We start from the raw sequence: 25,194 nt of genomic DNA, 5'->3' as shown, positions 1-25,194 counted from the left end.
ATTGCAGCACAAACGATTTTATGTAGACTGGGATCACAATCTGCGAGATAAGCAAAGATAAGCAAATAAAAAAAATCAAAAAATTGAAAAAAAAAAGTTCAGTAAGAAAGGTTGGAACACCCTGGTGGATGAATAACATTGATTTTAGGTTAAAAAAATTTTTGATAAAAAAGATTTATAAAAAAATTTTGGGTAAAAAAAATTTGCTTCGATATAACGTAACCTCGATATAACGTAACGAAAATAAAAATTGAGTTACGTTATATCGAGGTATGACTGTATCAAACATTTCCCGTTCTTCGAATTTCTCTTCCCATGCTGCATGAAGGCGCACTAATGCGCGAGACTCTATACATGACTTTACGATGGTTTACATACATTCCTGTTCCAATCAGCTGCTGAACCTCGTAAAATCGACGAGTGCTTTTTAGTTGCATTCCTACTAATTATCCATTCGAAATATAATGTGAATTTGTTACAAAGAATGTAAAACTTAAACTAAGTTTTTTTTACCCGAATAATAACAATACTTCTCAATATAAGATCTAAAACGAACATAACCACGATCTTCAATGTTTGGTTCCGACACAACAGAAATTTTTTGCTTCAGTTAGTCGATTCTATCCGCACACCCAGATAAAATGAATTAAAAAATTAATATATTTTTTCCGATTTTGTTCAAAATTCACCAGGGGGGGTGATAAAATCGGGATATTACTGTAATTAAATTTAACTCGTATAAACAGGCTTAAACTAGCCTCCTCCCTTTCCCCGCAGGAATTGGTGAACGATCCTTTTTCTCAATATATTTAAGTAAATAACACATATTTTATTCATTGTTAAGAATTCAACTGCATTTTTATCTCATACATAAAATACATTCGCATCTCGAAATGACGCGTAGTTCCATAAGAATTACACACACATACGCTTATTTCTAATTGCCATGGACGTTTAACCGTTTTTCACCCCTCGAAAAAAAGACGCCTCTCTTCCAGACAAAAATCGCACATTATGGCTGGTCCATTTGGTTTTATTCCATTTCGTTCGGTTTTACAAATCTAAAAACACAACTTGTCACTCGCTCGCGCATACACACATCCATTCTCGTCCTTGGTTTGGATCCTCTAATCCTCCTTAGGCACGTTCGCCTCGAATGCGTCGGGCCAGCTGAATATCCTTCGGCATGATGGTGACGCGCTTGGCATGGATCGCGCAAAGATTGGTGTCCTCGAACAGGCCGACCAGATAGGCTTCGCTGGCTTCCTGCAGGGCTGCAACCGCAGCGCTTTGGAAACGCAAATCCGTTTTGAAATCCTGCGCAATTTCACGCACCAAACGCTGGAACGGCAACTTGCGGATCAGCAGCTCCGTCGACTTCTGGTAACGGCGAATTTCACGAAGGGCGACCGTTCCCGGACGGTAGCGATGGGGTTTCTTCACTCCTCCGGTGGACGGGGCACTTTTGCGGGCTGCCTTGGTGGCCAGCTGTTTGCGCGGAGCCTTTCCTCCGGTTGATTTACGGGCTGTTTGTTTTGTACGGGCCATTTTGCTTTCGGCTTTCGATTCGGCTGGTAGTCCTTTTAGGGTTCACTGATTGATCACAAGATCTAAACACTTCGATATGCACACGAATACTGATGTTCGGCACCCGAACGCGGACCCTTTTTATCACATACTGGATTGGCGGGAAAATTCTACCAACGAAAAGCAGACGACGCTTTTGTTGTGAAAGATCCGAAAACGCCGAAATGCACCGGGATTTCACTCACACATTCTCATGCGCACAAGCTGGTGGGGTATGTATTCCAAATCCTTTTTGCTTTCTACTTTGTTCTCTGTTTTTATTTACCTCGGACCCATCAGAAGGGTGATGTATTGAATGATGACGACGGCGAGATCACGCACGCAACGCAACCCCACTGACATCAAAATTCAAAAAGCTTTGGCGCGCGCTATTTCGCCATCAAAGTGATGAGAGCACGCTGGAACTGTGAATACAATCCTTGATACAATCTCTTTGCAATGTTCAATGAATAACGGTATAGCTGCATATGATGTGGAACGGGAAGTGCAATGAAAATGTTTTAGATTTTCCTCACTATAAGCTCGCACTGCCCCTTGCAGGATGAAATTGTTATGAAGGGACGCGCCAAAACAATACAAATGCAACAGCGGTGTAGACGCTATTTACTTCGGAAGCCGGGCTCTTTCGATGCGTAACTGTACCTTGTATGAATGGATCAAAACAATATATAAATGGGTAACCTTGAGAAAGATTAGCATTTTCATTCAATGCCGGTAGGGTGGGAGGTTACCCTGATTTGAAATTTTGTAAGGTAAATATTTAGAATGTTTAACTAATTTTTATCCTGTAAAATGTATAGATTTGAATTAAGTCAAATTCTATTCTATTCTACACTAGGTGAATCTGCCCGATATCACTTGGGTTTCATTTTTAATCTGTCAATCATTTATGTAGTTGATTGCAGTGTCGCACAAGATTCGATTTCAGTTCGAGCTTGATGGCTTTCTTCAGAACTCATGAAACCGTGGCATTTTGATAATTTTCCAACTTAGCTTGACGGGCTAAGTGATCAATTCTTAGAATGTACAAACACAGCTGATCCCAAGATGAACCGATCAGTGAGGAAATCTTGGAAATCGGTTCAACCGTTCGTGAGTTATATTGTCTTAAAAGAAATGCAAACATAGAGATAAAAAATTGTACCCTAAATGAAATTTTCATCGAATGCGTAAACGAATATTTATTTCAATGAAATTTAATTATTACCCCCTCAAACTCAATTGTTTTTTTTACTGACATGTCATTTGACCTAAACTTTTCTTAGAAGCTTTTAAAATATATTTTTTTTCAACAGACATTGATCTTAACATAGAATCTTACACTCAGGCAAATGAACATACGAAATACATAAGGCAAAAATTATGAATCTACAAGATTGTTGAAAATTGTCGAAACATAAGTCTCTTATGCTTTTCATCTTGAGCTCTTTAAATTTCATTATGGGACGTATGTTGTTTATTCGTTACATGTAGTGAATTTCATAAGACACCTTTCAGTATTTTATTCAAAGCTGATTTGAAGGAAATCATAAGGCATTCTATGAAAGACATGATGCTCATTTTAGTTATACCCTAATCGGAAGAAAGAGCTTCTGTCAAGAGAATCATGTTCTCACATATTGCAAAGTTTTCAAGTCGTGCGGTTGTATTGCATATCTTGGGGGTCTAAAAAAAAGATTAAGTGTTCTCAAGTGAACGGTGAGTAATATAAGTTCAACGGTAAAATAATAATTGCATCATGTGCAAAGGAACATTCGATTAAGATAAGTAACGCCGGTTATTTACATATTCATACCCCCTCGATGTGTTCGATACAACCGAAACGCGAATTTGAAATGACTTGTACATATATGCATAACAATGAATGAACCAAATTTTTTAATATCTGACATCCAACACGTGCTAATAATTCAAGAAAATTTTCAATATACTCGATTTAGAAATTCATAATGCAGCATTATAAATCGATTAATATATCTTAAAATGCTATAACGAATTCATAAATCTGCATTATGAATTAATTAAGATGCTTCCTTAAAATTACGAAATTCATAAGGCGTGGTTATGGCCTCCAAATGCTACTTCCGTAATTCATAAGGCAGGGTTATGGATTTATTCGTGTCTAGCGTAAAAGTTCATAACGCTTCATTGTGATTTCATAAATGTGCCTTAAGAAAATGTTATGTTTTGTATTGACCATGAAAATTTATTTCATAATGCGTCCTTTTGAATTTTAAATCTAAAACTTGTGGCAAATATCCAAAAGGCAGTATTATGATTTTCGATAGCCAATTTGCCTGAGTGTATTCAAGGAGCGAAATTTTTCCAAAATGCCTAACTTTGGTTCGCTTCGCACGCCACAGATTACAAATTTACGCAATGTCCTGTAAAACAAAGTTATAGACAAAGAGGGTTTTTAATAATTGGGATTCTATAATTTAGTAGCTTGTCACTCATTTCAGAGGCTGAGTATACAAACTTGTAGTAAATATATAGCGCGATGTTTTTGTTTCCACAACACCACTAGTAACGATGTTAAAGTGCTAGTTAGTTGTAGTAAATGATTACAGTTTTTTTTAGAATATTTTGAAGTTCACCCTCTAAAATGTGTTACTATTGGTTTGTTGATAAAATTATCAAACCCAAATTACCAAAACATTTAACAAAACCGTCCTGCGTTATAGGCACATTTGAGCACTACCTATAAGAAACTAAAGAAAAAGTAATCTAGCGTGAAGTGTGGAAAAATTATACAATACGCCGCTCTAACTACATATCTTCATATCAAGTTTTAAGAAAATTTAGCTTAAAATAAGGGGAACTTTTTGTTAAAAATAATATTTTCAGCTTTTAGTGAAATGTATTCACTTGTCATAAGACGAGTCTGCACTATTCCACTACTTAATTGTACCTTTGACAGATACGTATTTCGACCTCAACAGTAAGGTCGTCTTCAGTGTCTCGTACTTGACTCGACTTCGACCTAAGTCGAGTCAAGTACGAGACACTAAAATAATATATTGTAATAGATAATTATGCCTATTTGAATAGCAAAAAGTTGATTAACGAAATTTTTTTAATAGGCTTATGTAACATTAATGTAAATTGCTTGTAATCAGACTATGTTATGATAGTTCCTGGAACATTCTCGTGCTTCTGTCTCAATACACTTGGAAAGTCACGAGCGTACATGAAATATCACGAAATACCACTTCATAACCAATCATCCCTTCCACTCGTTGATTGAAAAACGACGTAAATTTTCCATAAATGTATCACACATACATGAATAAATTGTCTGTGTGTTGATCTTTGATTAAATTTTGGTGTCTCCGTTATCCTGTGAGACCCTTCTAAAGGATAGGGAAGTGAAAAGACGAAAAGACGTAGGACAATAATCTGTATTTGGTAGCAAGTAAGGTAACGCAAAAACTTGAACCATAGTTGTATTCCAAATTGTTCAACATGTTCCAAATAAGTTCTACCATAAACGTGATACCGTGGACCCCCGATAATTTGAACGGTACCTCATTCAAATTAACGGGGTTCATTTTTAATTTGAACTTCTGGTTACTCTATTTGCATCAGAAAAACTTGTTTCTGGCTGCTCTCTTTGCTGGTTTGTTTTGATTCTGCATTCCGTTTCACGATGTTCCATTTTTCTTTCCTCGATTCCACGTGTTAAATGACGTTTGAACCATTTTTAATTTGAACGATGTTCAAACGAACGGGGTCCAAATTAAAAAGTGTTCAGATTAAAAGCGGTCATATTACCGGGGGTCCACGGTAGTACCTTTTACCAAATTTAAAAAGCTATTGGAGCATGTTTATTTGGGTATTCAACATTGTATCCTCTTTCAAAAATGTGAAGGGTGCACCTTTCAGATGCATGAAAGATGTGATGTTCACCACCCTACCTATGTTTAAAGGGATATTTTGTTGTAGGATGTAGGATTTGCCAAACTAAATCAGCCATATGTATGAGATTGGAAGTTAAAGAAGAGGATGAATGAAGGTCAGAAAAGATGTAATGAAATGAGAACTTTGCACATTTGCCGGCACGATACCATGCCTGAAAGCATCTGTAAGACTCAAAAGAAAAAAAAATCAGCTCTTATTTTGGGATACTTTTAAATATCTTATCAGTGGATGTTTATCTGAGCCTTTACTGTTCGGGAGTCCAAACGGATCTTAAATATTTTATTTTTGATCTATTGAACAGGTTGTTGTTATAACCCACTACGAGAGTAAAGGAGGACTACATGCATCACTACATTCTTTGCCAAGTCGGAATGATGAATTTTAAAAGTCGAGTGAAGTACGAACAACGACGGACGATCTTACTGCTGAGGTCGAAATACGTATTTGTAAAGTAACAAAGTGGTGGAATCAAATGGAATAGTAGATACTTACTCGTCTTATGACAAGTAAGTACATTCGCACATTCACAATACAATAATAACCAACAATAGTTTTTCTGTTTCAATATGAAATATTCATTCGCATACAAAAAATAATAATCAAGTAGGGGAACAGACGGCTTTGGCAGGTTTTGTTCTATTATTGGCAGGGGGGTTTTTGTCGACCGAATTTTATGAAATTTGGCCACAATATTCTTTGATATGCAAAGAATGTTTAGGCCAAATTTGAGCAAAATCAGTCTTAAAAAACCTCCCTGCCAATAATAGAACAAAACCTGCCAAAGCCGTCATTCCCCCTATGTATTTTTGTGAGTTGTTCCTAATGTTGAGCACAGTAATAACAAAAAATAATGTAGCTGTTTGGGTATTCCATAATCAGATTAGAGCAGTTGCCTCTTAATTTTCCAATACTTTTGATGCATTACTGCATATATTTTAAAGGCAAATTTGAGCTCAGTTTAACTGAATTTGACTGAATACCAAACCAATATGTTTGGGTAGGTAGATCATTTCTTGGACTGAATGCATGTTTCTGCTCAGTAAGCAGATAGTTGGCGCGGTCCGATTTTTAGCCATTTTAACCAGCGGCGGCAGCGTGAGTCGGCGTGGCGATTTTTTTACTACGTTCATTTCTTGAAGATTTATTCTACATTTTTTCGGGATATTTAATACATTAACTGCAAAAGCTACTGATTTTCTCCGGAAAAAATCTGATGATCTGCCTTAAGAAAATCTCAGTTTTTCCAAAATATTTATTTGGAAATTAATTTAGGATTTTCCACGGGAACTTAAAGTTTCAAGAATTCTTTGGAATTTCCAAGGGATGATTTTTTATTCCCAAGGAAATTCTTTAGAATTTACAGAAGAAATTTCCATGGAAAATTGCACCAAATTTCTACAGGAAAATGTTTGGAATATCCACGGAAAGTTTCTGTTGAATATTCTTCGAAATTTACACAGAAAATTCTTTGGAATATCCGCGGGAGAATTTGGCACGGCAAATGCTGGGTAAAGCGTACCATTGGCACTTCGCGTACCTGAAGGAATAAAATAGACGCCATCTCGCGGTCCTAAGCCTTACCCAGCAACTCCTTTCCCTACCTCCTCGTGGTGCTGGCCGGGATACGAGCAACCTTAGGGAAGATCGGGTAACTAACCCCGGTGGGAACTATGGTCGTATGCTGACAGGGAAGGGGGATTTGCTCCTCTCCGGAGGTGCACATCTTACTGAGCGTCTGTTCTCCAAGTCAGGATCGGCTCATAACAGCGTCTGTTCTCCATGTTATGGGCGGCTGATCATCGTCCGAGTGCCAGCGAGGGACTCTAAGTGAAACTGTGCACCATGGTCCACCGGGAATAAGGAGGAATGGTCCTCCGGAAATTTGGGGGGTTTGGTGTCAGGCCCTGCAAGCCAGCCTTTAAGAAACATACCCAACGAACAATCAACAAGAGAGTACGAACCGCCCAAGTAACATTTTAAGTTTTATAATGCTCTTGAAGACCATAATTTACTCTTCAAGAGTGTTATAAAACAATGAAAAAACCAAAATGTTACTAGGGCGGAACTATCGGTGAAGACCACTGCGACGAAAAGGGACTAGTGATTGGAAACTCGGTTCGTGGAACTACAAATCTCTCTCAAGGTGCTCAAGGACCGTGGATTCGGCATCGTAGCGCTGCAGGAGGTTTGTTGGAAGGGACCAATGGTGCGAACGCTTAGAGGTAATCATATACCATCTACCAGAGCTGCGGCAACACACACGAGCTGGGAACAGCTTTCATAGTGCAGGTTGAGGATCAAAGGCCGGTTCTTCAACTTCAGCATAATCAACGTCCATAGCCCACACTCCGGAAGCACTGATGATGATAAGGACGCATTCTACGCGCAGCTGGAACGTGAGTACGACAGCTGCCCAAGCCACGACGTCAAAATCATCATAGGAGATTTGAACGCTCAGGTTGGCCAAGAGGAGGAGTTTAGACTGACTATTGGAAAGTTCAGCGCTCACCGGCTGACGAACGAAAAAGGCCTATGACTAATTGATTTCGCCGCCTCCAAGAATATGGCCATTCGCAGCACCTACTTCCAACACAGCCTCCCGTATCGGTACACCTGGAGATCACCACTGTAGACAGAATCACAAATCGACCACCGTCATCAACAATGTTCGGTATCGACGATGGCCACGGTACGACCTAGAGCGACTAAAGCAACCTTTTTTATGTCTTTATTAGGGAAACTTTCAGCCCGAGGGTGGCTCGTCTCCGGACTGAAGCAACCTGATGTCGCCACTGCATACGCGCAGCATCTCGAGGCAGCGTTGCCGGAAGAGGGTGTGCTCGATGGGGCCCCTCTTGAGGACTGCTGGAATACAGTCAAAGCAGCCATTAACGACGCAGCGGAGAACAACGTGGTTCGACGAAGAGTGCAGACAGATTCTGGAGGAGAAGGACGCAGCGCGGGCGGTCGCGCTGCGGCAAGGTACCAGGCAGAACGTGGAACGTTATAGACGGAAGCGGAGACAGTAGACCCGCTTTTTTCAGGAGAAGAAACGCCGCCTGGAAGAAGCGGAGTGCGAGGAGATGGAACAGCTGTGCCGTTCTCAAGATACACGCAAGTTCTATCAGAAGCTCAACACATCCCGCAAAGGCTTCGTGCCGCGAGCCGAAATGTGCCGGGATAAGGATGAGAGCATCTTGACGGACGAACGTGTGGTGATCGAAAGGTGGAAGCAGCACTACGAGGAACATCGGAATGGCTCTGAGAGTACAGGCAGTGAAAGTCAAGGCAGCGGAGGAAATGACTACGTCAGTTCAGCGGACGATGGAAGCCAACCAGCCCCCACCTTGAGGGAAGTTAAGGATGCCATTCAACAGATAAAGACCAATAAAGCAGCTGGTAAGGATGGTATCGGAGCTGAGCTCATCAAGATGGCCCCGGAAAAGCTGGCCACTTGCCTGCACAAACTGATAGTCAGAATCTGGGAAACCGAACAGCTACCGGAGGAGTGGAAGGAAGGGGTTATATGCCCCATCTAGAAGAAAGGCGACAAACTGGAGTGTAAGAACTTTCCAGCGATCACCATCCTTAATGCCGCCTACAAAGTGATATCCCAGATCATTTTTCGTCGTCTGTCACCATTAGTGAACGAGTTCGTGGGAAGTTATCAAGCCGGCTTCGTTGATGGCCGCTCGACAACGGACCAGATCTTTACTGTACGGCAAATCCTTCAAAAATGCCGTGAATACCAGGTCCCAACGCACCATCTGTTCGTTGATTTCAAGGCGGCATACGACAGTATAGACCGCGTAGAGCTATGGAAAATTATGGACGAGAACAGCTTCCCTGGGAAGCTTACCAGACTGATCAAAGCAACGGTGGATGGTGTACAAAACTGTGTGAAGATTTCGGGCGAACACTCCAGTTCGTTCGAATCGCGCCGGGGACTAAGACAAGGTGATGGACTTTCGTGCCTGTTGTTCAACATTGCGCTAGAAGATGTCATGCGGATAGCCGGGTGTAACAGCCGGGTACGATTTTCAATAGATCCAGTCAATTTATTTGTTTCGCGGATGACATGGACATTGTCGGCCAAACACTTGCAAAGGTGGCAGAGCTGTACACCCGCCTGAAACGTGGAGCAACAAAAGTTGGACTGGTGGTGAATGCGTCAAAGACAAAGTACATGCTTGTGGGAGGAACCGAGCGCGACAGGGCCCGCCTGGGAAGCAGTGTTACGATAGACGGGGATACCTGCGAGGTGGGCGAGGAATTCGTCTACCTCGGATCCTTGCTAACGGCTGACAACAACGTTGTCGTGAAATACGAAGGCGCATCATCTGTGGAAGTCGGGCCTACTACGGGCTCCAGAAGAAACTGCGGTCGAAAAAGATTCGCCACCGCACCAAATGTGTCATGTACAAGACGTTAATAAGACCGGTAGTCCTCTACGGACATGAAACATGGACAATGCTCGAGGAGGACTTGCAAGCACTCGGAGTATTCGAGAGACGGGTGCTTAGGACCATCTTTGGCGGTGTGCAAGAAGACGGTGTGTGGCGGCGAAGAATGAACCATGAGCTCGCCCAACTCTACGGCGAACCCAGTATCCAGAAGGTAGCTAAAGCCGGAAGGGTACGATGGGCAGGACATGTTGCAAGAATGCCGGACAGCAACCCTGCAAAGATGGTGTTCGCTTCCGATCCGGCAGGTACGAGACGGCGTGGAGCGCAGTGAGCGAGATGGGCAGACCAGGTGCAGAATGACTTGGCGAGCGTGAGGCGTATCCGAGGATGGAGAGATGCGGCCTCGAACCGTGTATTGTGGCGTCAAATTGTTGATTCAGTGTTATCTGTTTAGATGTAAACTAAATAAATGAAATGAATGAAGAAGCTTGGACTCTCTTATCTGCCGTCGCTAAGCAATTATGATTTGCACTTTGAAGAAAATTTGTGGAGTTCATCCTGACTGTTGGCAAGCGAGAGCCACTTGGAACACCTTAACGTACTATTTATTCACTGAATGTGATGGACGACACATTCCTCGATTGCTTTGATTACTGATGATGTGACTCTAAGTTGTGGTTCACATTAGGCCTACTTCGAAGGTTTCAAAGCAATTGAATATATGATTTATGAAGTAACCGGCAAGTTCTGTTTCACTTCCACACATTACCCCTCCTCTCAGGATTTTGTCGCACTGAGCACTTTATGCGAGCACCACTCGCGCTCATTAAAAAAAAATCATGACAATAACTCGTACTGAGCACTTTATGCGAGCCCCTCTCGCGCTTATTCACAACCCCGTAACAATAACTCGTACTGAGCACGTTATGCGAGCACCACTCGCGCTCTTTACGAAGATTAGCAACACTAAGTCGCACTGAGCACTTTATGCGAGCACCACTCGCGCTCATAATAACTGGCATCGAATGAACAAAAGGCACAGCCAGCAGACGCCAATGTTACCAGCCACCGTAAGGAGCGGCCTCGGTCTCCATTGCAATCGGATACTAGCATGTCGAGGTCCGGGTTTCGTGACCGTTTTCAGACCGCCATCTGCTGGGCTTTGGCCCAGTTAAAAAACAGTCCAGTTAAAACGTGCCCAGTTAGCGAACTGTTGCTGTATTGGCTGAATACTAAATGATAATGAAATGATAAGTTCACTCCCTGGAAATGATTTACCGCCGAAACACGATAGACGCAATCCATAAGAATAAATTGTTGCTGCGTGTCCCTCCGACAAGCGCTTTTATTGCTACCACCTCCAACTTTCTTTCTTGGCCAAGCGGTTATGATTTGCACTTTGAGGCAAATTTATCTCGGCTCTACCTTCTCTTGTATTAAATGGTGTTCCTGATTTCTTTTCACAATGCGTCTTTCTAATCACGAACACCAACCAAACGATGGTCTGAAGATTGCGTGAAATTTCTCCTGAGTGCTGCTGCTGACGACCTCTCAATGATCCGCTTTCAGCTGGGACTGCTGCGTCATCGTTGCGACAGTACTGTGCCCAAGTAACCAAAAGTTCCATTAAAAGTACTTTGGAACTTTTGGTTACTTGGGTGTGGCCCTCGTGCCCAGAGCCCAGCCCGAAAGTTGCACGATTTTAATGTCTGTGCTTGCGATGCACATAAGTGTTTACCGATTTTTCACAGTGCAAGGCGAAATTCAATTTTGCAATAGATCAACGCTCCGAGATCGGTTGTAAGAAGGCTGAGATATTAACTTATACTTCCTGACCACTTTTCGTGACGGTCTCAAATTTGAATACTTAGAATCTTCCTATTTTCCTAAAGGACGTAATCCCCTACGTTGAAAAATTGGACTAGAGAACTGCATGCCGACTGATACATACTCGTGGTGGGTGGCTAATATTGTCCTATCTTTGTCTTTAACGTGTTGACAACTAGTCCGAGCTTCTCTCTACAGTTTGAAAGGAAACTAATAGAATTCCTCTAACTTCTCAAAGTTTCGTGAGGTTAAGAATGATCCCATTCGGGTCACTACACATGGTGATCTGTGGTACAGCTACTTGCCCTTTTAAAAAATGATTATTTTGACAAAAGAATTAAATATGCTAACGTAGTTAAAATATTACTCACTTTATTTCAAATATTGAAAACTCTACATATCAAACACGTGGAATATATATTAAAAAACATTCAAGTCTTGTGCATCACATCAACTCTAGTTTCAAACATCTGAAGATCACATTTGTGTGAAAGTAAGACTTCGCTCGAAAGGAACCCAATGTTGCAATTTACTTCCTGCAAAAAGGCAGTTACGTAATAAATTTCAATACTGAATTTTGGCCAGTTGTGAATACTAAATAAATCAATAATTTTGCACGTTAAGGAACTTTACTTTTTGCCCTTGGCACGTCGTCCTCCGCGACGACCTCGCATTTTTCGCTTTCTTTCGGCAACCGAACGCCAGGCACGCTGCAGTACAATGGCCGCCCGTTTCATCATAAACTGGTGGATCACCTCCTCCTGAGCGCGCAGCTCGTCCAGGCGCCTCTCTTCGATTGCATCGAAGTACCTTCGAAAGACAGAACACACTTAGTTGGTACTGAACGCGTGCATCTATTAAATGCCGTACTTTCTCTCTTGAGGATCAAAAACCGTACGCTTCCATTCATCGAACTCCGCTTGACGTTCCTTCAAGGCGTCGCCCAAAGCATTCAACTCCTTGGTCCGTTCGCCGGCATCCTTGTCGTACTTGTTGAGCCACAGCTGAAGCTGTTGAGTCAACTTTCCCTTCTTCAGTCGGTTTGCCTTCTCCAATTGGAGATCCTCCTCCAAGGTTCGCTGATACTCCTTGACTCTGCGATTCACTTCCTCCTGAAGTTCTTCATAGCGTTGATCACTTCGCTCGAAATAGTGAAACATGTTCCGGTCCGATTCGTTACTAGAAGTGAATGGGGAATTATTGAACTTATTCAGCGGACTTAAACAAATAATCGAATCATACATGAAGGCATCAATTTGCTTCTTGCTTTGTTCCTCCAGGCGTTCAATGTCGACCCGATACTTCTCGATTACGGCTGTCTTCTCTTGGATTTCCACCTGGAATGAAGCCCTCTTCTCTTCCAAAACTTGCTCGATTTTGGCGATTGCCTTAATATTTCGTGCGTTTGATTGCCACATTCTATGTAAAAGCTTCTCCTTGGCCAAGTCCTTCTGTGCGGTCATTTTCATTTTGTCGATGGTGAACTTACGGAATTCACGTACATTGGACAAAAACTTTCTGTAAACGCCTGGCAGCTGAAAATAGGAATGTCTGTAAATGATGAATTATTAACAAAGATTGATATAGTACTAACATTCTTCACGTGGTTTGTTATCTCCTTATGAAGATCCTTGTTTGATACCATCTCAACCAACTCGATAAACTTTGTCGAAGGAAACTGAAAGTCTGCCATCTGAAAAAATGGAAAAGTCATTAGTTAGAAGCGAAGTATGATCTGATGGCCACAGCTTACATTAACAATCTCCGGCACCATTCCTCCATCATCATCCTTAGATCGCATGTACTTGCACAAGGCCCGCAGTACGTCCTGCTCCTCGTCATTGAAATACTTCCTCATCAAATCTTCATTTCGGCAAATCACTGGCAAACAGAAGAGCACCTCCAACGTGTCGGACATTGCCTGCAGAATTACCGTGACCCTGTTGATCTGGATGTTGAACTCGACCTTCTGCAGGCTCTCGGGATCGTACGAGTCGTATTCCTCCTCACCGTGGGACATGATCTCCAGCCGAATTTTTTCAATCATATTCTTCACCGTTTCGATGTCCTCCGGCGAATCATTGGCGAAAATTTCCTCAATCGCGTCGTTCATCTTTCCTCGAAACGGTGCACAATTTTGCAAATTATGTTAATTGGCGGCGTTTTTGCAAGCCATCGATTAAACACTTGAGTTCGTTTTGGCACGTTGCTATGGACCTAGAGCTAGACCCCTTTTTAATGCATTTAAATTAACACCCGGAATATCGTTCAACACAATTTGCCATAACTAACGAATACACTCCTGCTTTCTTCTTGATGGAAATTCGTTCGTAAATAAAATAGCAGAATTAGTCTTTGATGATTTATTAATAACGAAACACGTTGATTTTAAGCAAAAGTCGATAAAGTATGATGCGCTATGCTAGATTGTATAATTGATTATCAGGTATATTTTGAAATATTATTTCAAGTTGATTGCATGGTTGGAGACTTATTGATGTGAATACTGTTTTATTGATGGTTATTGATTTTCGGCATTATAATGATCTTGAAGAACATTTGTTCTACTTCAAAACCAGTATAAAACCATAATGTGATACTGTGGGAAGATGCTTTCAACGTGATATGTTGAGGTATGTAATGTAAATGTATGGTTTCTGGTAGTGAAATTACTTCTTGCCTTTTCCGCGTCGCCCTCCACGACGACCACGCATTTTGCGCTTCCGCTCGGCAACCGAACGCCAAGCACGCTGCAGTGTCTTGGCCGCTCGCTTCATCATGAATAGCTGCATACGCTCTTCGCGTGCCCGCAATTCGGCCACCCGGTGTTCTTCAATTGCTTCAAAATATCTGAAAACAATTTCTTCAAGTTACTCTTGTATCCAATCTGTAAAGCAAATAATCTCACGTTTTCTCTTGAGGATCGAATACATTTTCTTTCCAGTCATCAAAGTCCTCACGTCGAGTTCGCAAGGTACTGGCAAGGGTGTTCAGCTCTCTGGTCCGTTCGCCAGCATCCTTGTCGTACTTGTTGAGCCACGACTGAAGCTGCTGCGTGAGCTTAGCCTTCTTCAAACGATTCTCTTTTTCCAAGCGCAAATCATAGTCCAAGATTTTCTGATACTCGTTCACCCAACGATTAGCTTCCTTTTGCAGCTCCTCATATCGATTGTCACATTGCTCAAAGTAGTGAAACATGTTGCGATCGGATTCATCACTGGAAGATATGTATCATTCAGTGATTGGTTGTAAATATATCTTAGTTGTTATTTAATAACTCACATGAATGCAGTAATTTCCCTTTTGCTTTGTTCTTCTTGCCGTTGTATTTCAGCCCGGTATTTTTCTATGATTGCCGTCTTCTCCTCGATTTCCTCCCGGAAGGAAGCTCTTTTTTCCCGCAATATCTGTTCAATTTTGGCGATTTCTTTCATATTGCGTTCGTTTGATAGCCACATTCGATGTAGGATTTTCTCCTTGGCCAAATCTTTCTGTGCGGTCATTTTCATCTTGGCGATGGTGAATTTGCGAAATTCACGAATATTTGATAGAAATTTGCGATAAACGCCCGGAAGCTATAAAAAATCCATTCTTTAATTATAAATCAAGCCAGTAATATGAAAAACTCACGTTCCTAATTTGACCGGCAATTGCCTTGTGAAGATTCTTGTTCGATACCATTTCAACCAGCTCAATGAATTTCGTCGATGGGAACTCTGATAGCTGAAAATCGGAATCAACGTCAACCAACTCTGTTATCCATTTACTTCCAGCATTACTCACATTAGCAATGACCGGACTAGTACCTCCAGCACCATCTTTGGATCGCATGTACTTGCATAGTAAACGCAACACATCTCGTTCCTCATCGTTGAAATGCTCATCCATTAGCTCGCTGCTTCGACAAATCAGCGGCAAGCTAAATAGCACCTCTAGCGTTTCGGACATTTCTTGCAAGATTAAAGTGACTCTATTAATTTGGATGTTGAACTCCACTTTTTGCCTACTTCCTGGATCGTACGAATCATACTCCTCTTCACCGTAAGACATGATCTCAAGTCGTATCTTTTCAATCATATTCTTCACGATTTGAACGTCTTCCGGGGAATCTCCGGCAAAGATATCATCGATTGAGTCCGCCATATCTTACCCTCTTCCGTTCGCGAAGGAACTGAAATCGTTTATCGTGATCCGTTTACACAATGTAACCACCCAGTTACCCAGTTACACAAGCCGATGTAGGTAGTTGCCATGGGTCAAATGCAGTTTCACCCATGCGCTGCAGTGCTCTTTCCGTGTTGGAACCACCCCCGAGGGACACGGATACCATCGTTTCCTCAGTAACAGCAAATTACCCAAGCGGAACGACGCCAAACAAACTCATCGGTTTAGCATTGGAACATTGATTCTTCTGTCCTGTAGATTTGAATTGTTTCTTCGTTTCAAATAAGTGAGATAACAAGTGACCAAAAATGGGCAAGAAAAAAGGAGGCAATAAGAACAAGCTGGCCAAGATGTCCGAGGAGGAACGGGCACGGTACCTCCAGCATCGGGCCGACATGGAGGAGGAAGCCCGCCGTCGCAAGCAGCAATTAATTGCAACGTTCATGAAGGTTTGTATTAATTTTCATACCATATTCGTTTTTTCTATTCCAGTTCTTTCTGAACTATTTTTTATTCTGTACCAAGATTATGTTTTATCAAGTCAAATAATTTTTTTACTTGAAAATTAATAATTGTTTGTTTATTGTTTGATTGTTTGTTTATCAAGGTTCCTACTACAGAAGGCGCTATGTACATTTCATGTAGGGGAATGTGGGCAAGATGGCCATATGGGGCAAGATGGGCACTCTGTTTTCGACATAAAATTGCAATGGTTTACCCATTTCAAGTATAGGGAATGGCCTATTATACTGTAATATGCTAATATTTCAAAAGCCACAAGAGTTACATGTAAACAACATATAAAAAGTAGAAGGTTGTATCAGAGACACGACCGCAAAATCAACGTAGAATTACGTATTAGAGTGCAGCGACTCATTTGTCATTCAAGCGCCAGATGACTAATAGCCGAAATGTAGGCAATTAACTGTGTATAACAATTTTTCAACAGTGACTGACGAAATTCAATTTTGTTGGGCAGAGGTGGACACAGCGCAACGGGTAAACACAAACGGAACCGGCCGCGGGAGAAAGAAAAACACAATACGGGAACTTTCACGGGGACAACGAAATAAAAATCGACTACACAGTACGAGTCATGGTGGCATAATAAAAAATATATGTTTATTTACATACTCTTGAGTTCATCTTGTCATCACAAACACACACACTCACACTTAGTACCCATGTGGTCAATTTGCAATCCGACTATTTTTGGGTACCGTGTTGCCAGATCGCCTGTTTATACGAGGAACAAACATTGTTTAATCCAACACTCCTTCTCAATGGTTGGCCTCGTATACACATTTTTCACCAGAATTATCGTATGCTCCTCCGTCACCAGTAATGCATTCTTGTCGTCACTGCTCACCATTATTCGTCACTGCTCCAATGATGTTCACTTCACCGTCCTCTGCAACTTAAGCCAACTTCAGCTTGTAAAAACACTCGTGCTTCTCTCCTGCCACAACTCCTTTGCCGATCGCATCACGAAGCTGTCTTGTTCGAAATTCACTGTGAAGCCCTTGGACGTCAGTCTGTCCACAGAAATCAGTCCACTTGTCAGCGTCGGGACGTATAGCACATTACTAAGCTTCACTTGGATCACATTGCCGTTTTCATCAAAACATTGAATGAAGCCTTCACCACATCCCGCAGTGGCAGCAATCGTCCCGTTGGCCAAAATCACATCGGGACCATCCACGCTCTTCAGCGACTTGAAAAAGTTTTTATCACTAGTCATGTGATAACTGGCACCACTGTCCACAAACCACGACTCTTGTTGTTGTCCACACCCAGCCATAAAACACACACCGGCACCATTGTTGTTGTTCACTTGCTTGGCATTTTGCTTCTCTCTCGATCTGTTTTCCGGCTTATTATTGTCTTCTTCTCCTTCTTTCTTCTTCGCCAAATACTGCCGGCAGTTTCGAATATAATGCCCCGGCTTTCCACAGAAGAAGCACACCCGCTCCGACGTTGCCGCACGTTGCACTGCCACACTTTTCATTGCTTTCGTTTCATTATAGTCCACGTTCGATTCACTTTCACGTTCTTTTCTCCTCTCGAATTCGTCGAGGAGCTTCGACTTCACCAGTTGCATGGTGATGTCGGCATCGGCACGACTTTCCAAAGCCGTCACTAGCCCACTGTAGGAATCCGGCAAGCTCCGGAGAATCATTGCGATTCGAAGGGATTCTTGCAGTTCCAATCCCGCGTTCAATAATCGATCGAACAGATCGTCCAACACCATTAAATGATTCTCGAGATCACTTCCTTCTTGCAGATTCAGACTGCAAAGCTTCTTCAAAAACGACACTCGCGAGGTAACCGTGTTCTTCTCGTTGAATTCTCGCAAGTTGCCCCAGAACTTTTTCGCACTGTCCGCGTTTTTTACCAAACCGGGTTGTTTCGGACAGCAGAACGATCGCGCGGTCGGCCGAATTATTGTGTTCTGCATTGCGCGGCCGGTAATAAAATTAATCAGTTCTGTGCGTGATCTCTCTTGTTTCGGACAGCAGAACGATCGCGCGGTCGGCCGAATTATTGTGTTCTGCATTGCGCGGCCGGTAATAAAATTAATCAGTTCTGTGCGTGATCTCTCATGTTTCGGACAGCAGAACGATCGCGTGGTCGGCCGAATTATTGTGTTCTGCATTGCGCGGCCGGTAATAAAATTAATCAGTTCAGTGCGTGATCTCTCTTGTTTCGGGCAGAAGAACGATCGCGCGGTCGGCCGAATTATTGTGTTCTGCATTGCGCGGCCGGTAATAAAATTAATCAGTTCAGTGCGTGATCTCTCATGTTTCGGACAGCAGAACGATCGCGCGGTCGGCCGAATTATTGTGTTCTGCGTTGCGCGGCCGGCAATAAAATTAATCAGTTCTGTGCGTGATCTCTCATGTTTCGGACAGCAGAACGATCGCGCGGTCGGCCGAATTATTGTGTTCTGCGTTGCGCGGCCGGTAATAAAATTAATCAGTTCAGTGCGTGATCTCTCTTGTTTCGGACAGCAGAACGATCGCGCGGTCGGCCGAATTATTGTGTTCTGCGTTGCGCGGCCGGCAATAAAATTAATCAGTTCAGTGCGTGATCTCTCTTGTTTAGAGGCGGGCTTGGTAGTCATATGGCTACTGCTTCTGCCTCATACGCAGGAGGTCATGGGTTCAATCCCAGGTCCGTTCCATTCTCCTACTTTTTATCTTTCTCTTTATTTCTTATGTTCTAGCAATCGCTAGAACTGGAAATGGACTTCCATACTGTTTCCATTACTATTCCTATACCTTCAACTTGAGTATTCTAACAGTAATCTGCTAGAATTGGAAATGAACTATAGAGCTCGTTGTCTACATCCAATTAGAAATTCCATCAGTTGCCTTCTCCTATCTATCACATTGGCAGCTCGTTAACCAAGACGGACCCCTGCCTCTCCAACCTAACTCAGAGATTCCAACAAATTCCGCATGAACTCGTGGCAAGTGCAGAGGTATATTCGGCTTGCAGTGGGCGAGTGATTGCATCATCATTTCCTCCCCTTCCCTACATTGACTTGCATTCTGACGTGGCAGGCGCCAGTATGACCTAACAAATGAGATCACCAGTACTTGTACATTGAAGATGTGTGCTAGTCCCAAGCAAACATCTGTTGGTTCCCTGTGCAAGAACAGCTGATCTGGTCATAATGGAGTAGCAACTACGAGCAGTCAATCAAGCTCAAGCTCAAGCTGTCCGCGTTTTTCACCAAACCGAACTGATTGTCATCAATAAACAATCCGATAGTGGCACGAGCTTGCTTGTCGTCTCGCGTCCACTGTTTCGACACCGTTTCTGGCTTTTCGTCTTCAATGACGTACCACAATTCTTCTCTCGTTAACATCATTTACATAAGAAATTTCCATATTTGCCAGTTGTGATTGTTCAATCTGGCAAACGAAATCTTGTTCACGTCCGTCATTTTCGTTTCACGGCACGCAACACTATAGTTTTCTAAGCTCGAACGAACACACAATTTCTCACAACTTTTTCTCCTCTATCCGGATCTTCCCTGGGTACCATAACCTGTTGGGCAGAGGTGGACACAGCGCAACGGGTAAACACAAACGGAACCGGCCGCGGGAGAAAGAAAAACACAACACGGGAACAACGAAATAAAAGTCGACTACACAGTACGAGTCATGGTGGCATAATAAAAAATATATGTTTATTTACATACTCTTGAGTTCATCTTGTCATCACAAACACACACACTCACACTTAGTACCCATGTGGTCAATTTGCAATCCGACTATTTTTGGGTACCGTGTTGCCAGATCGCCTGTTTATACGAGGAACAAACATTGTTAAATCCAACAAATTTATCAATAGTTAAGCGCCTTTGTTCAATTGTTTTTTAATAGTTGTTCAAAATCTTAAAGAAGTTGTCGATCGCTTGATACAAAAATCATCAAAATCGGTTGAAAGATGGCTGAGTTATTAGCCCATACTTCCTGACCACTTTTCGTGACGGTCTCAAATTTGATTCTGCAGAATGACCCCCCTATGTTTTCCCGAAGGACGTATTCTACGTCGAAACATACGCTGAAAGTTTGTTTGATTGAAACTCGCTTTTTCTTGGTCAATTTTTTAAAGGTTTTTGTGTGACCCGGGTTATTATGGAGGTCCTAAAATATTTTCCGCGCCAAATCCGCGCTGACCAAAATCTAATCCGCGTCATTTCCGCGCCAAATCCGCGCGACTTAGAACTAAGTTCTAAACAAATACTCGTGATTTTTTTTTCTCACTGCTTACTGAACTTACTTCAAGTTCGTTTTTTAAAATATTCGTATTCTTCAACATTCGAACGGGAACTTGGCCTGCTTTTCAACTTGGTATTCTATTAGCATTTCCTCTACATACTAAGTAACCCGCAGTTAGTATTATAATCACTATATATGACCCCAATCACCACTAGAAGTACTGGAGGTAAATAAACAAAAACTAAACAGCCAAGTTTATTTCAATTAGCACCGCTTTTTAAATGAGATAATGGTTTTGGCATGCTATGTTCCGTTATTGTCAGATTTTTCAAAGAATGTTCGGGTCAGATTTAATCATAAAATTGATTATAGATAAAATTGGCAAATGATAGAAAAACCGATAAAACCCGTGATTTATTCTGAAGTAATAAATTATACAACTTTGTTGTAAGTAATTACACTAGTCAACAGTGTTTCATTCCCTTCAACCATTTTCAGTGTACTTCAAAGATTTTTCTTCGCTGAATTCATTCATGTATTCAGATTATTTGTAACACGTCCAGTATTTGAGAAAAACGGGTTTAAATTCACAAAACTACGTATTCTTATGGGAATTTGGTTTCTCTGTTCTGTAAAGCTGGTTTTCGGCTTATAACTTTGAGAATGAGGTTTGAATTATATAGAAGAAATCGTACAAGATCCAAGTAAGTTGTTGAATCTTATTTGACACGTTTATTTGTTGTGAAAAACGAAATTTAATTCACAAAAGTACGTATTTTCATAGAAATTTGGTTTCTCTCCTCTACAAAGCTGAATTTTGGCTCCTCACTTTTAGAATAAAGTTTGAGTTTGGTGAAATGGGCCTTGTAGAATGTATGTGGGATGTTGGATTTCATTTGGCACGTTCGTTTGTTGTGAAAAACGAAATTTAATTAACAAAAGTACATATTTTCATAGAAATTCGGCTTTTCTGTAAAGCCAAAAAATCCGGTTTCCACAACAAATCAATGCGCCAAATGTCATCCAACCAACCATATGCATTCTGCAAGGCCTATTCTACAAAACTCAAACTTTATTCCCAAAATGAGGAGCCGAAATTCCGCTTTGCAGAGCAGAAAATCCAAATTTCTTCGAACATACGTACCTTTGTGAATTAAATTCCGTTTTTCACAACAAATAAACGTGCCAAATGAAATCCAACAAACCACATGCATTCTAAAGGCCCATTCTAAAAAAAATCAAATCTAATTCTCAAAGTGAGGAGTACTTTTGTACGTACTTTTGTGAATTAAAAACCGTTTTTACAACAAATAAACGTGCCAAATGAAATCCAACAACCCACATGCATTATATAAGGCCCATTCTTCAAAATTCAAACTTTAATTTAAAAGGGAAGAGCCGAAATTCAGCTTTGCAGAGGAGAGAAAACAAATTTCTATAAAAATACGTACTTTTGTGAATTAAATTCCGTTTTTCACAACAAACGAACATGCCAAATGAAATCCAACATCCCACATGCTTTTTTCAGTTTTATTTATTTTATAGGCTCGAGGCGCCATTAGGCATTACAGAGCCGAAATCTTTGAAACTAATTATATAACTATAACATATATAACATATAACATAACAACTATAACAAACATTATTTAGAGCTTTTACAAGCTGTTTTCTTTGGCCGTAGCTCCTTTGTCCTTTTTTTGGCAGTGCGTCGATCATATCCGAAAGTTTTGAAATATTTTCCCTGAAGTTCTCCAACCCTAGCTGTTCTGCAGTTTCGTCAATCTCCTTCAAACGTTGGTCTTCCGCATCTTCTATTGTAACTGGAAATTTGGATACCATTTTGTCCTGTTCTACTTGTGCTGCTAGCTCCGTGTCCGTTTCATATTGAAAATTTTCGTCCTCCGCTATTTCAATTACGTCTTCCTCGATGTCTGCTGCTGTTCCCGACTCAACCACACCAGCATATGTTGTAGCATGAGTTTTCCGTTGCTTCTGTGGACAAGAATTCCTTCTGTGTCCCTCCAATTGGCATAAAAAGCATTTTTCTTTTAATCCATCGTAGTATACCTTTACTTACCAATTCGAAATTTTCAACGCTGGAGGAATCTCGTTTTTAATCTCCATATAATACTCCTCGTACGCCAGTATTTCTTCTTATTATTATTGGCATTACATCCCCACTCTGGGACAGAGGCGCCTCGCAACTTAGTGCTCATTAAGCACTTCCACAATTGTTAATTACGAGGTTTCAAGCCAGGCTACCATTTTTGCATTCGTATATCATGAGGCTAACACGATGATACTTTTATGCCCAGGGAAGTCGAGACAATTTCCAAGCCTAGACCGGCACCGGGAATCGAACCCAGCCACCCTCAGCATGGTCTTGCTTTGTAGCCGTGCGTCTTACCTCACGGCTAAGGAGGGCCCCGAAGTATTTAAATGGTCTAAACCAAGCTCCGCTGGAATTTTTTCTCGAATTAAACGATGAATCTTTTCGAATGACCCGAGAACTGTAGCTTAATCACTAACCTCCGGAGAAACATCAAACACTCGCACGTAATGGACTGTGATTCCTGCATACATCATACGGAGATCCACAACTCTGCCACTTGAATACTGGAAATTAACGAAATCAACATTCTGTCGCAAAGCAACCTGCATTGGTATTTCAGACTTGAACTTGATGTTTAAGCTTCGGTCTGGTCCCATTTTATAAACGGTCTCCATTTCTGCTAAGTTGGCATTTAACAGCTTGAGAAATTTGGCAATTTCGACCCATGATGGCCGTGGTGAACCAGACGGGAATTTCAACTTGACGGTGTTGTAAATTGTCCGTCCACTCATATTGCAATTAATTTCAAAAAGAGCATTGAACAATACGTAGGTATAGAAATATAAATCTATCTGCGTTGGAGCTTTAGCACTATCCAGTGTCACTGATGGAACCGATACATCCGACGGTGGTGAGCGCAGGATAACAACTGATCCCACATGCAATCTAAAAGGCACATTTTGCAAAATTCAAACTATGTTCTAAAAGTGAGGAGCCGAAATTCAGCTTTGCAGAGGAGAGAAACCAAATTTCTATGGAAATACGTGCTTTTGTGAATTAAATTCCGTTTTACACAACAAACGAACATGCCAAATGCAATCTATTAGGCCCATTCTACAAAATTCAAACCTTATTCTAAAAGTGAGGAGCCAAAATTCAGCTTTGCAGAGGAGTGAAACCAAATTTCTACGAAAATGCGTACTTTTGTGAATTAAATTCCGTTTTTCACAACAAACGAACATGTCAAATGAAATCCAACAACCTACATGCATTCTACAAGGCCCATTCTACAAAATTAAACATTTAATTCTAAAAGTGAGGAGCATTCAGCTTTGCAGAGGAGAGAAACCAAATTTCTACGAAAATACGTACTTTTGTGAATTAAATTCCGTTTTTCACAACAAATAAACGTGCCAAATGAAATCCAACAACCTACATGCATCCTACAAGGCTCATTCTACAAAATTAAAAATGTAATTCTAAAAGAGAGGAGCATTCAGCTTTGCAGAAGAAAGAAACCAAAATTTCTATGAAAATACGTACTTTTGTGAATTAAATTCTGTTTTCCACAACAAATGAACGTGTCAAATGAAATCCAACAACCCACATACATCATGCAAGGCTATTCTGCGATATTCAAACCTAATTTTCAAAGTGAGAAGCCAAAATTGAACTTTGCAGACCAGAGAAACCAAATTTTCTTTGAAAATACGTACTTCTGTGAATTAAATTTCGTTTTTCACAACAAATGAACGTGTCAAATAAGATTCAACAACTTACTTGGATCATGTTCTTCTATATAACTCAAACCTCATTCTCAAAGTTATAAGCCGAAAACCAGCTTTACAGAACAGAGAAACCAAATTCCCATGAGAATACGTAGTTTTGTGAATCTAAATCCGTTTTTCCCAAACACTGGACGTGTTACAAATAATCTGAATACAGACTGAGTTCAGCGAAGAAAAATCTTTCAAGTAAACTGAAAATGGTTGAAGGGAGTAAAACACTGTTGACTAGTGTAATTACTTACAACAAAGTCGTATAATTTATTACTTCAGAAGAAATTACCGGTTTTATCAGTTTTTCTATTATTTACCAATTTTATCTATAATCAGAGGCGCTTCCACGTTTCAAGTCGTGGGTAGGACAAATATGAGAAATTACTATTTAGGCAACAGTTCTGGTGTTGGAAAATCGATGCAAATTTTACATGAAATCAACTCTGAATATCAAAAAATCTTCTTGGGCCCTCCTTAGCCGTGCGGTTAGACGCGCGGCTACAAAGCAAGGCCATGCTGAGGGTGGCTGGGTTCGATTCCCGGTGTCGGTCTAGGCAATTTTCGGATTGGAAATTGTCTCGACTTCCCTGGGCATAAAAGTATCATCATGTTAGCCTCATGGATATACGAATGCACAAATGGTAACCTGGCTTAGAAACCTCGCAGTTAATAACTGTGGAAGTGCTTAATGAACACTAAGCTGCGAGGCGGCTCTGTCCCAGTGT

General features: G+C 41.3%; 4 protein-coding genes across 6 annotated transcripts in view; 1 reads left to right on the top strand and 3 right to left on the bottom strand.

Moving 5' to 3' along the window:
- Positions 1-25,194, top strand: part of LOC134225929 (dynein regulatory complex subunit 2-like) — a 40,067-nt gene that overhangs the window by 5,159 nt on the left and 9,714 nt on the right. Inside the window, exon 1 of one of the 2 annotated variants that reach the window (XM_062706372.1) lies at positions 16,203-16,354. The exons of the other annotated variant lie outside the window; for it this stretch is intronic. Within the exon in view, the coding sequence (XP_062562356.1) occupies positions 16,214-16,354 (141 nt within the window). The 5' untranslated portion in view covers positions 16,203-16,213. Of the gene's footprint in view, positions 1-16,202; positions 16,355-25,194 lie in introns of those variants that run through there. 2 annotated transcript variants of the gene reach the window in all.
- LOC134225926 (histone H3.3A-like) lies at positions 828-1,650 on the bottom strand. Its single transcript, XM_062706365.1, has one exon. The coding sequence runs from the start codon at positions 1,546-1,548 to the stop codon at positions 1,138-1,140; it is 411 nt and encodes a 136-aa protein (XP_062562349.1). The 5' UTR covers positions 1,549-1,650; the 3' UTR covers positions 828-1,137.
- Positions 12,150-13,959, bottom strand: LOC134225932 (dynein regulatory complex protein 9-like). Of its 2 annotated transcripts, XM_062706376.1 has the most exons (6): positions 13,495-13,959; positions 13,336-13,434; positions 12,984-13,276; positions 12,612-12,920; positions 12,375-12,551; positions 12,150-12,277 (listed from the first exon to the last, which is right to left on the bottom strand). In XM_062706376.1, the coding sequence occupies exons 1-6, from the start codon at positions 13,852-13,854 to the stop codon at positions 12,271-12,273; spliced, it is 1,245 nt and encodes a 414-aa protein (XP_062562360.1). In that variant the 5' UTR covers positions 13,855-13,959; the 3' UTR covers positions 12,150-12,270. The 2 variants fall into 2 exon arrangements, with proteins under 2 accessions (XP_062562360.1, XP_062562361.1); XM_062706377.1 differs by lacking the exon at positions 12,150-12,277 and having other exon boundaries at positions 12,371-12,551.
- LOC134225930 (dynein regulatory complex protein 9-like) lies at positions 14,169-15,884 on the bottom strand. Its single transcript, XM_062706374.1, has 5 exons — positions 15,525-15,884; positions 15,372-15,464; positions 15,024-15,316; positions 14,650-14,958; positions 14,169-14,591 (listed from the first exon to the last, which is right to left on the bottom strand). Exons 1-5 carry the CDS (start codon positions 15,882-15,884, stop codon positions 14,411-14,413), a joined length of 1,236 nt encoding a protein of 411 aa, XP_062562358.1. The 3' UTR covers positions 14,169-14,410.

The sequence above is a fragment of the Armigeres subalbatus genome, chromosome 3 (assembly GCF_024139115.2).
Source record: "Armigeres subalbatus isolate Guangzhou_Male chromosome 3, GZ_Asu_2, whole genome shotgun sequence".
In the NCBI taxonomy this organism is placed as follows: domain Eukaryota; kingdom Metazoa; phylum Arthropoda; class Insecta; order Diptera; family Culicidae; genus Armigeres; species Armigeres subalbatus.
The sequence above is the reverse complement of the archived record's forward strand: the minus strand, read 5'-3'. Positions and strand labels throughout refer to the sequence as shown.

What these genes read in the sequence shown, in the direction of transcription:
- LOC134225932 (XM_062706376.1), bottom strand. Translation starts at nt 13,854, where the DNA reads ATGAACGACGCGATTGAGGAAATTTTCGCCAATGATTCGCCGGAGGAC. An exon ending in AAGCAAATTGATGCCTTCAT is followed by an intron (nt 12,921 to 12,983) that starts GTATGATTCGAT and finishes ATTCACTTCTAG; the next exon opens with TAACGAATCGGACCGGAACA. An exon ending in TTTGATCCTCAAGAGAGAAA is followed by an intron (nt 12,552 to 12,611) that starts GTACGGCATTTA and finishes TGTCTTTCGAAG; the next exon opens with GTACTTCGATGCAATCGAAG.
- LOC134225930 (XM_062706374.1), bottom strand. Translation starts at nt 15,884, where the DNA reads ATGGCGGACTCAATCGATGATATCTTTGCCGGAGATTCCCCGGAAGAC. An exon ending in CTAGTCCGGTCATTGCTAAT is followed by an intron (nt 15,465 to 15,524) that starts GTGAGTAATGCT and finishes TCCGATTTTCAG; the next exon opens with CTATCAGAGTTCCCATCGAC. An exon ending in TTCGATCCTCAAGAGAAAAC is followed by an intron (nt 14,592 to 14,649) that starts GTGAGATTATTT and finishes AATTGTTTTCAG; the next exon opens with ATATTTTGAAGCAATTGAAG.
- LOC134225926 (XM_062706365.1), bottom strand. Translation starts at nt 1,548, where the DNA reads ATGGCCCGTACAAAACAAACAGCCCGTAAATCAACCGGAGGAAAGGCT.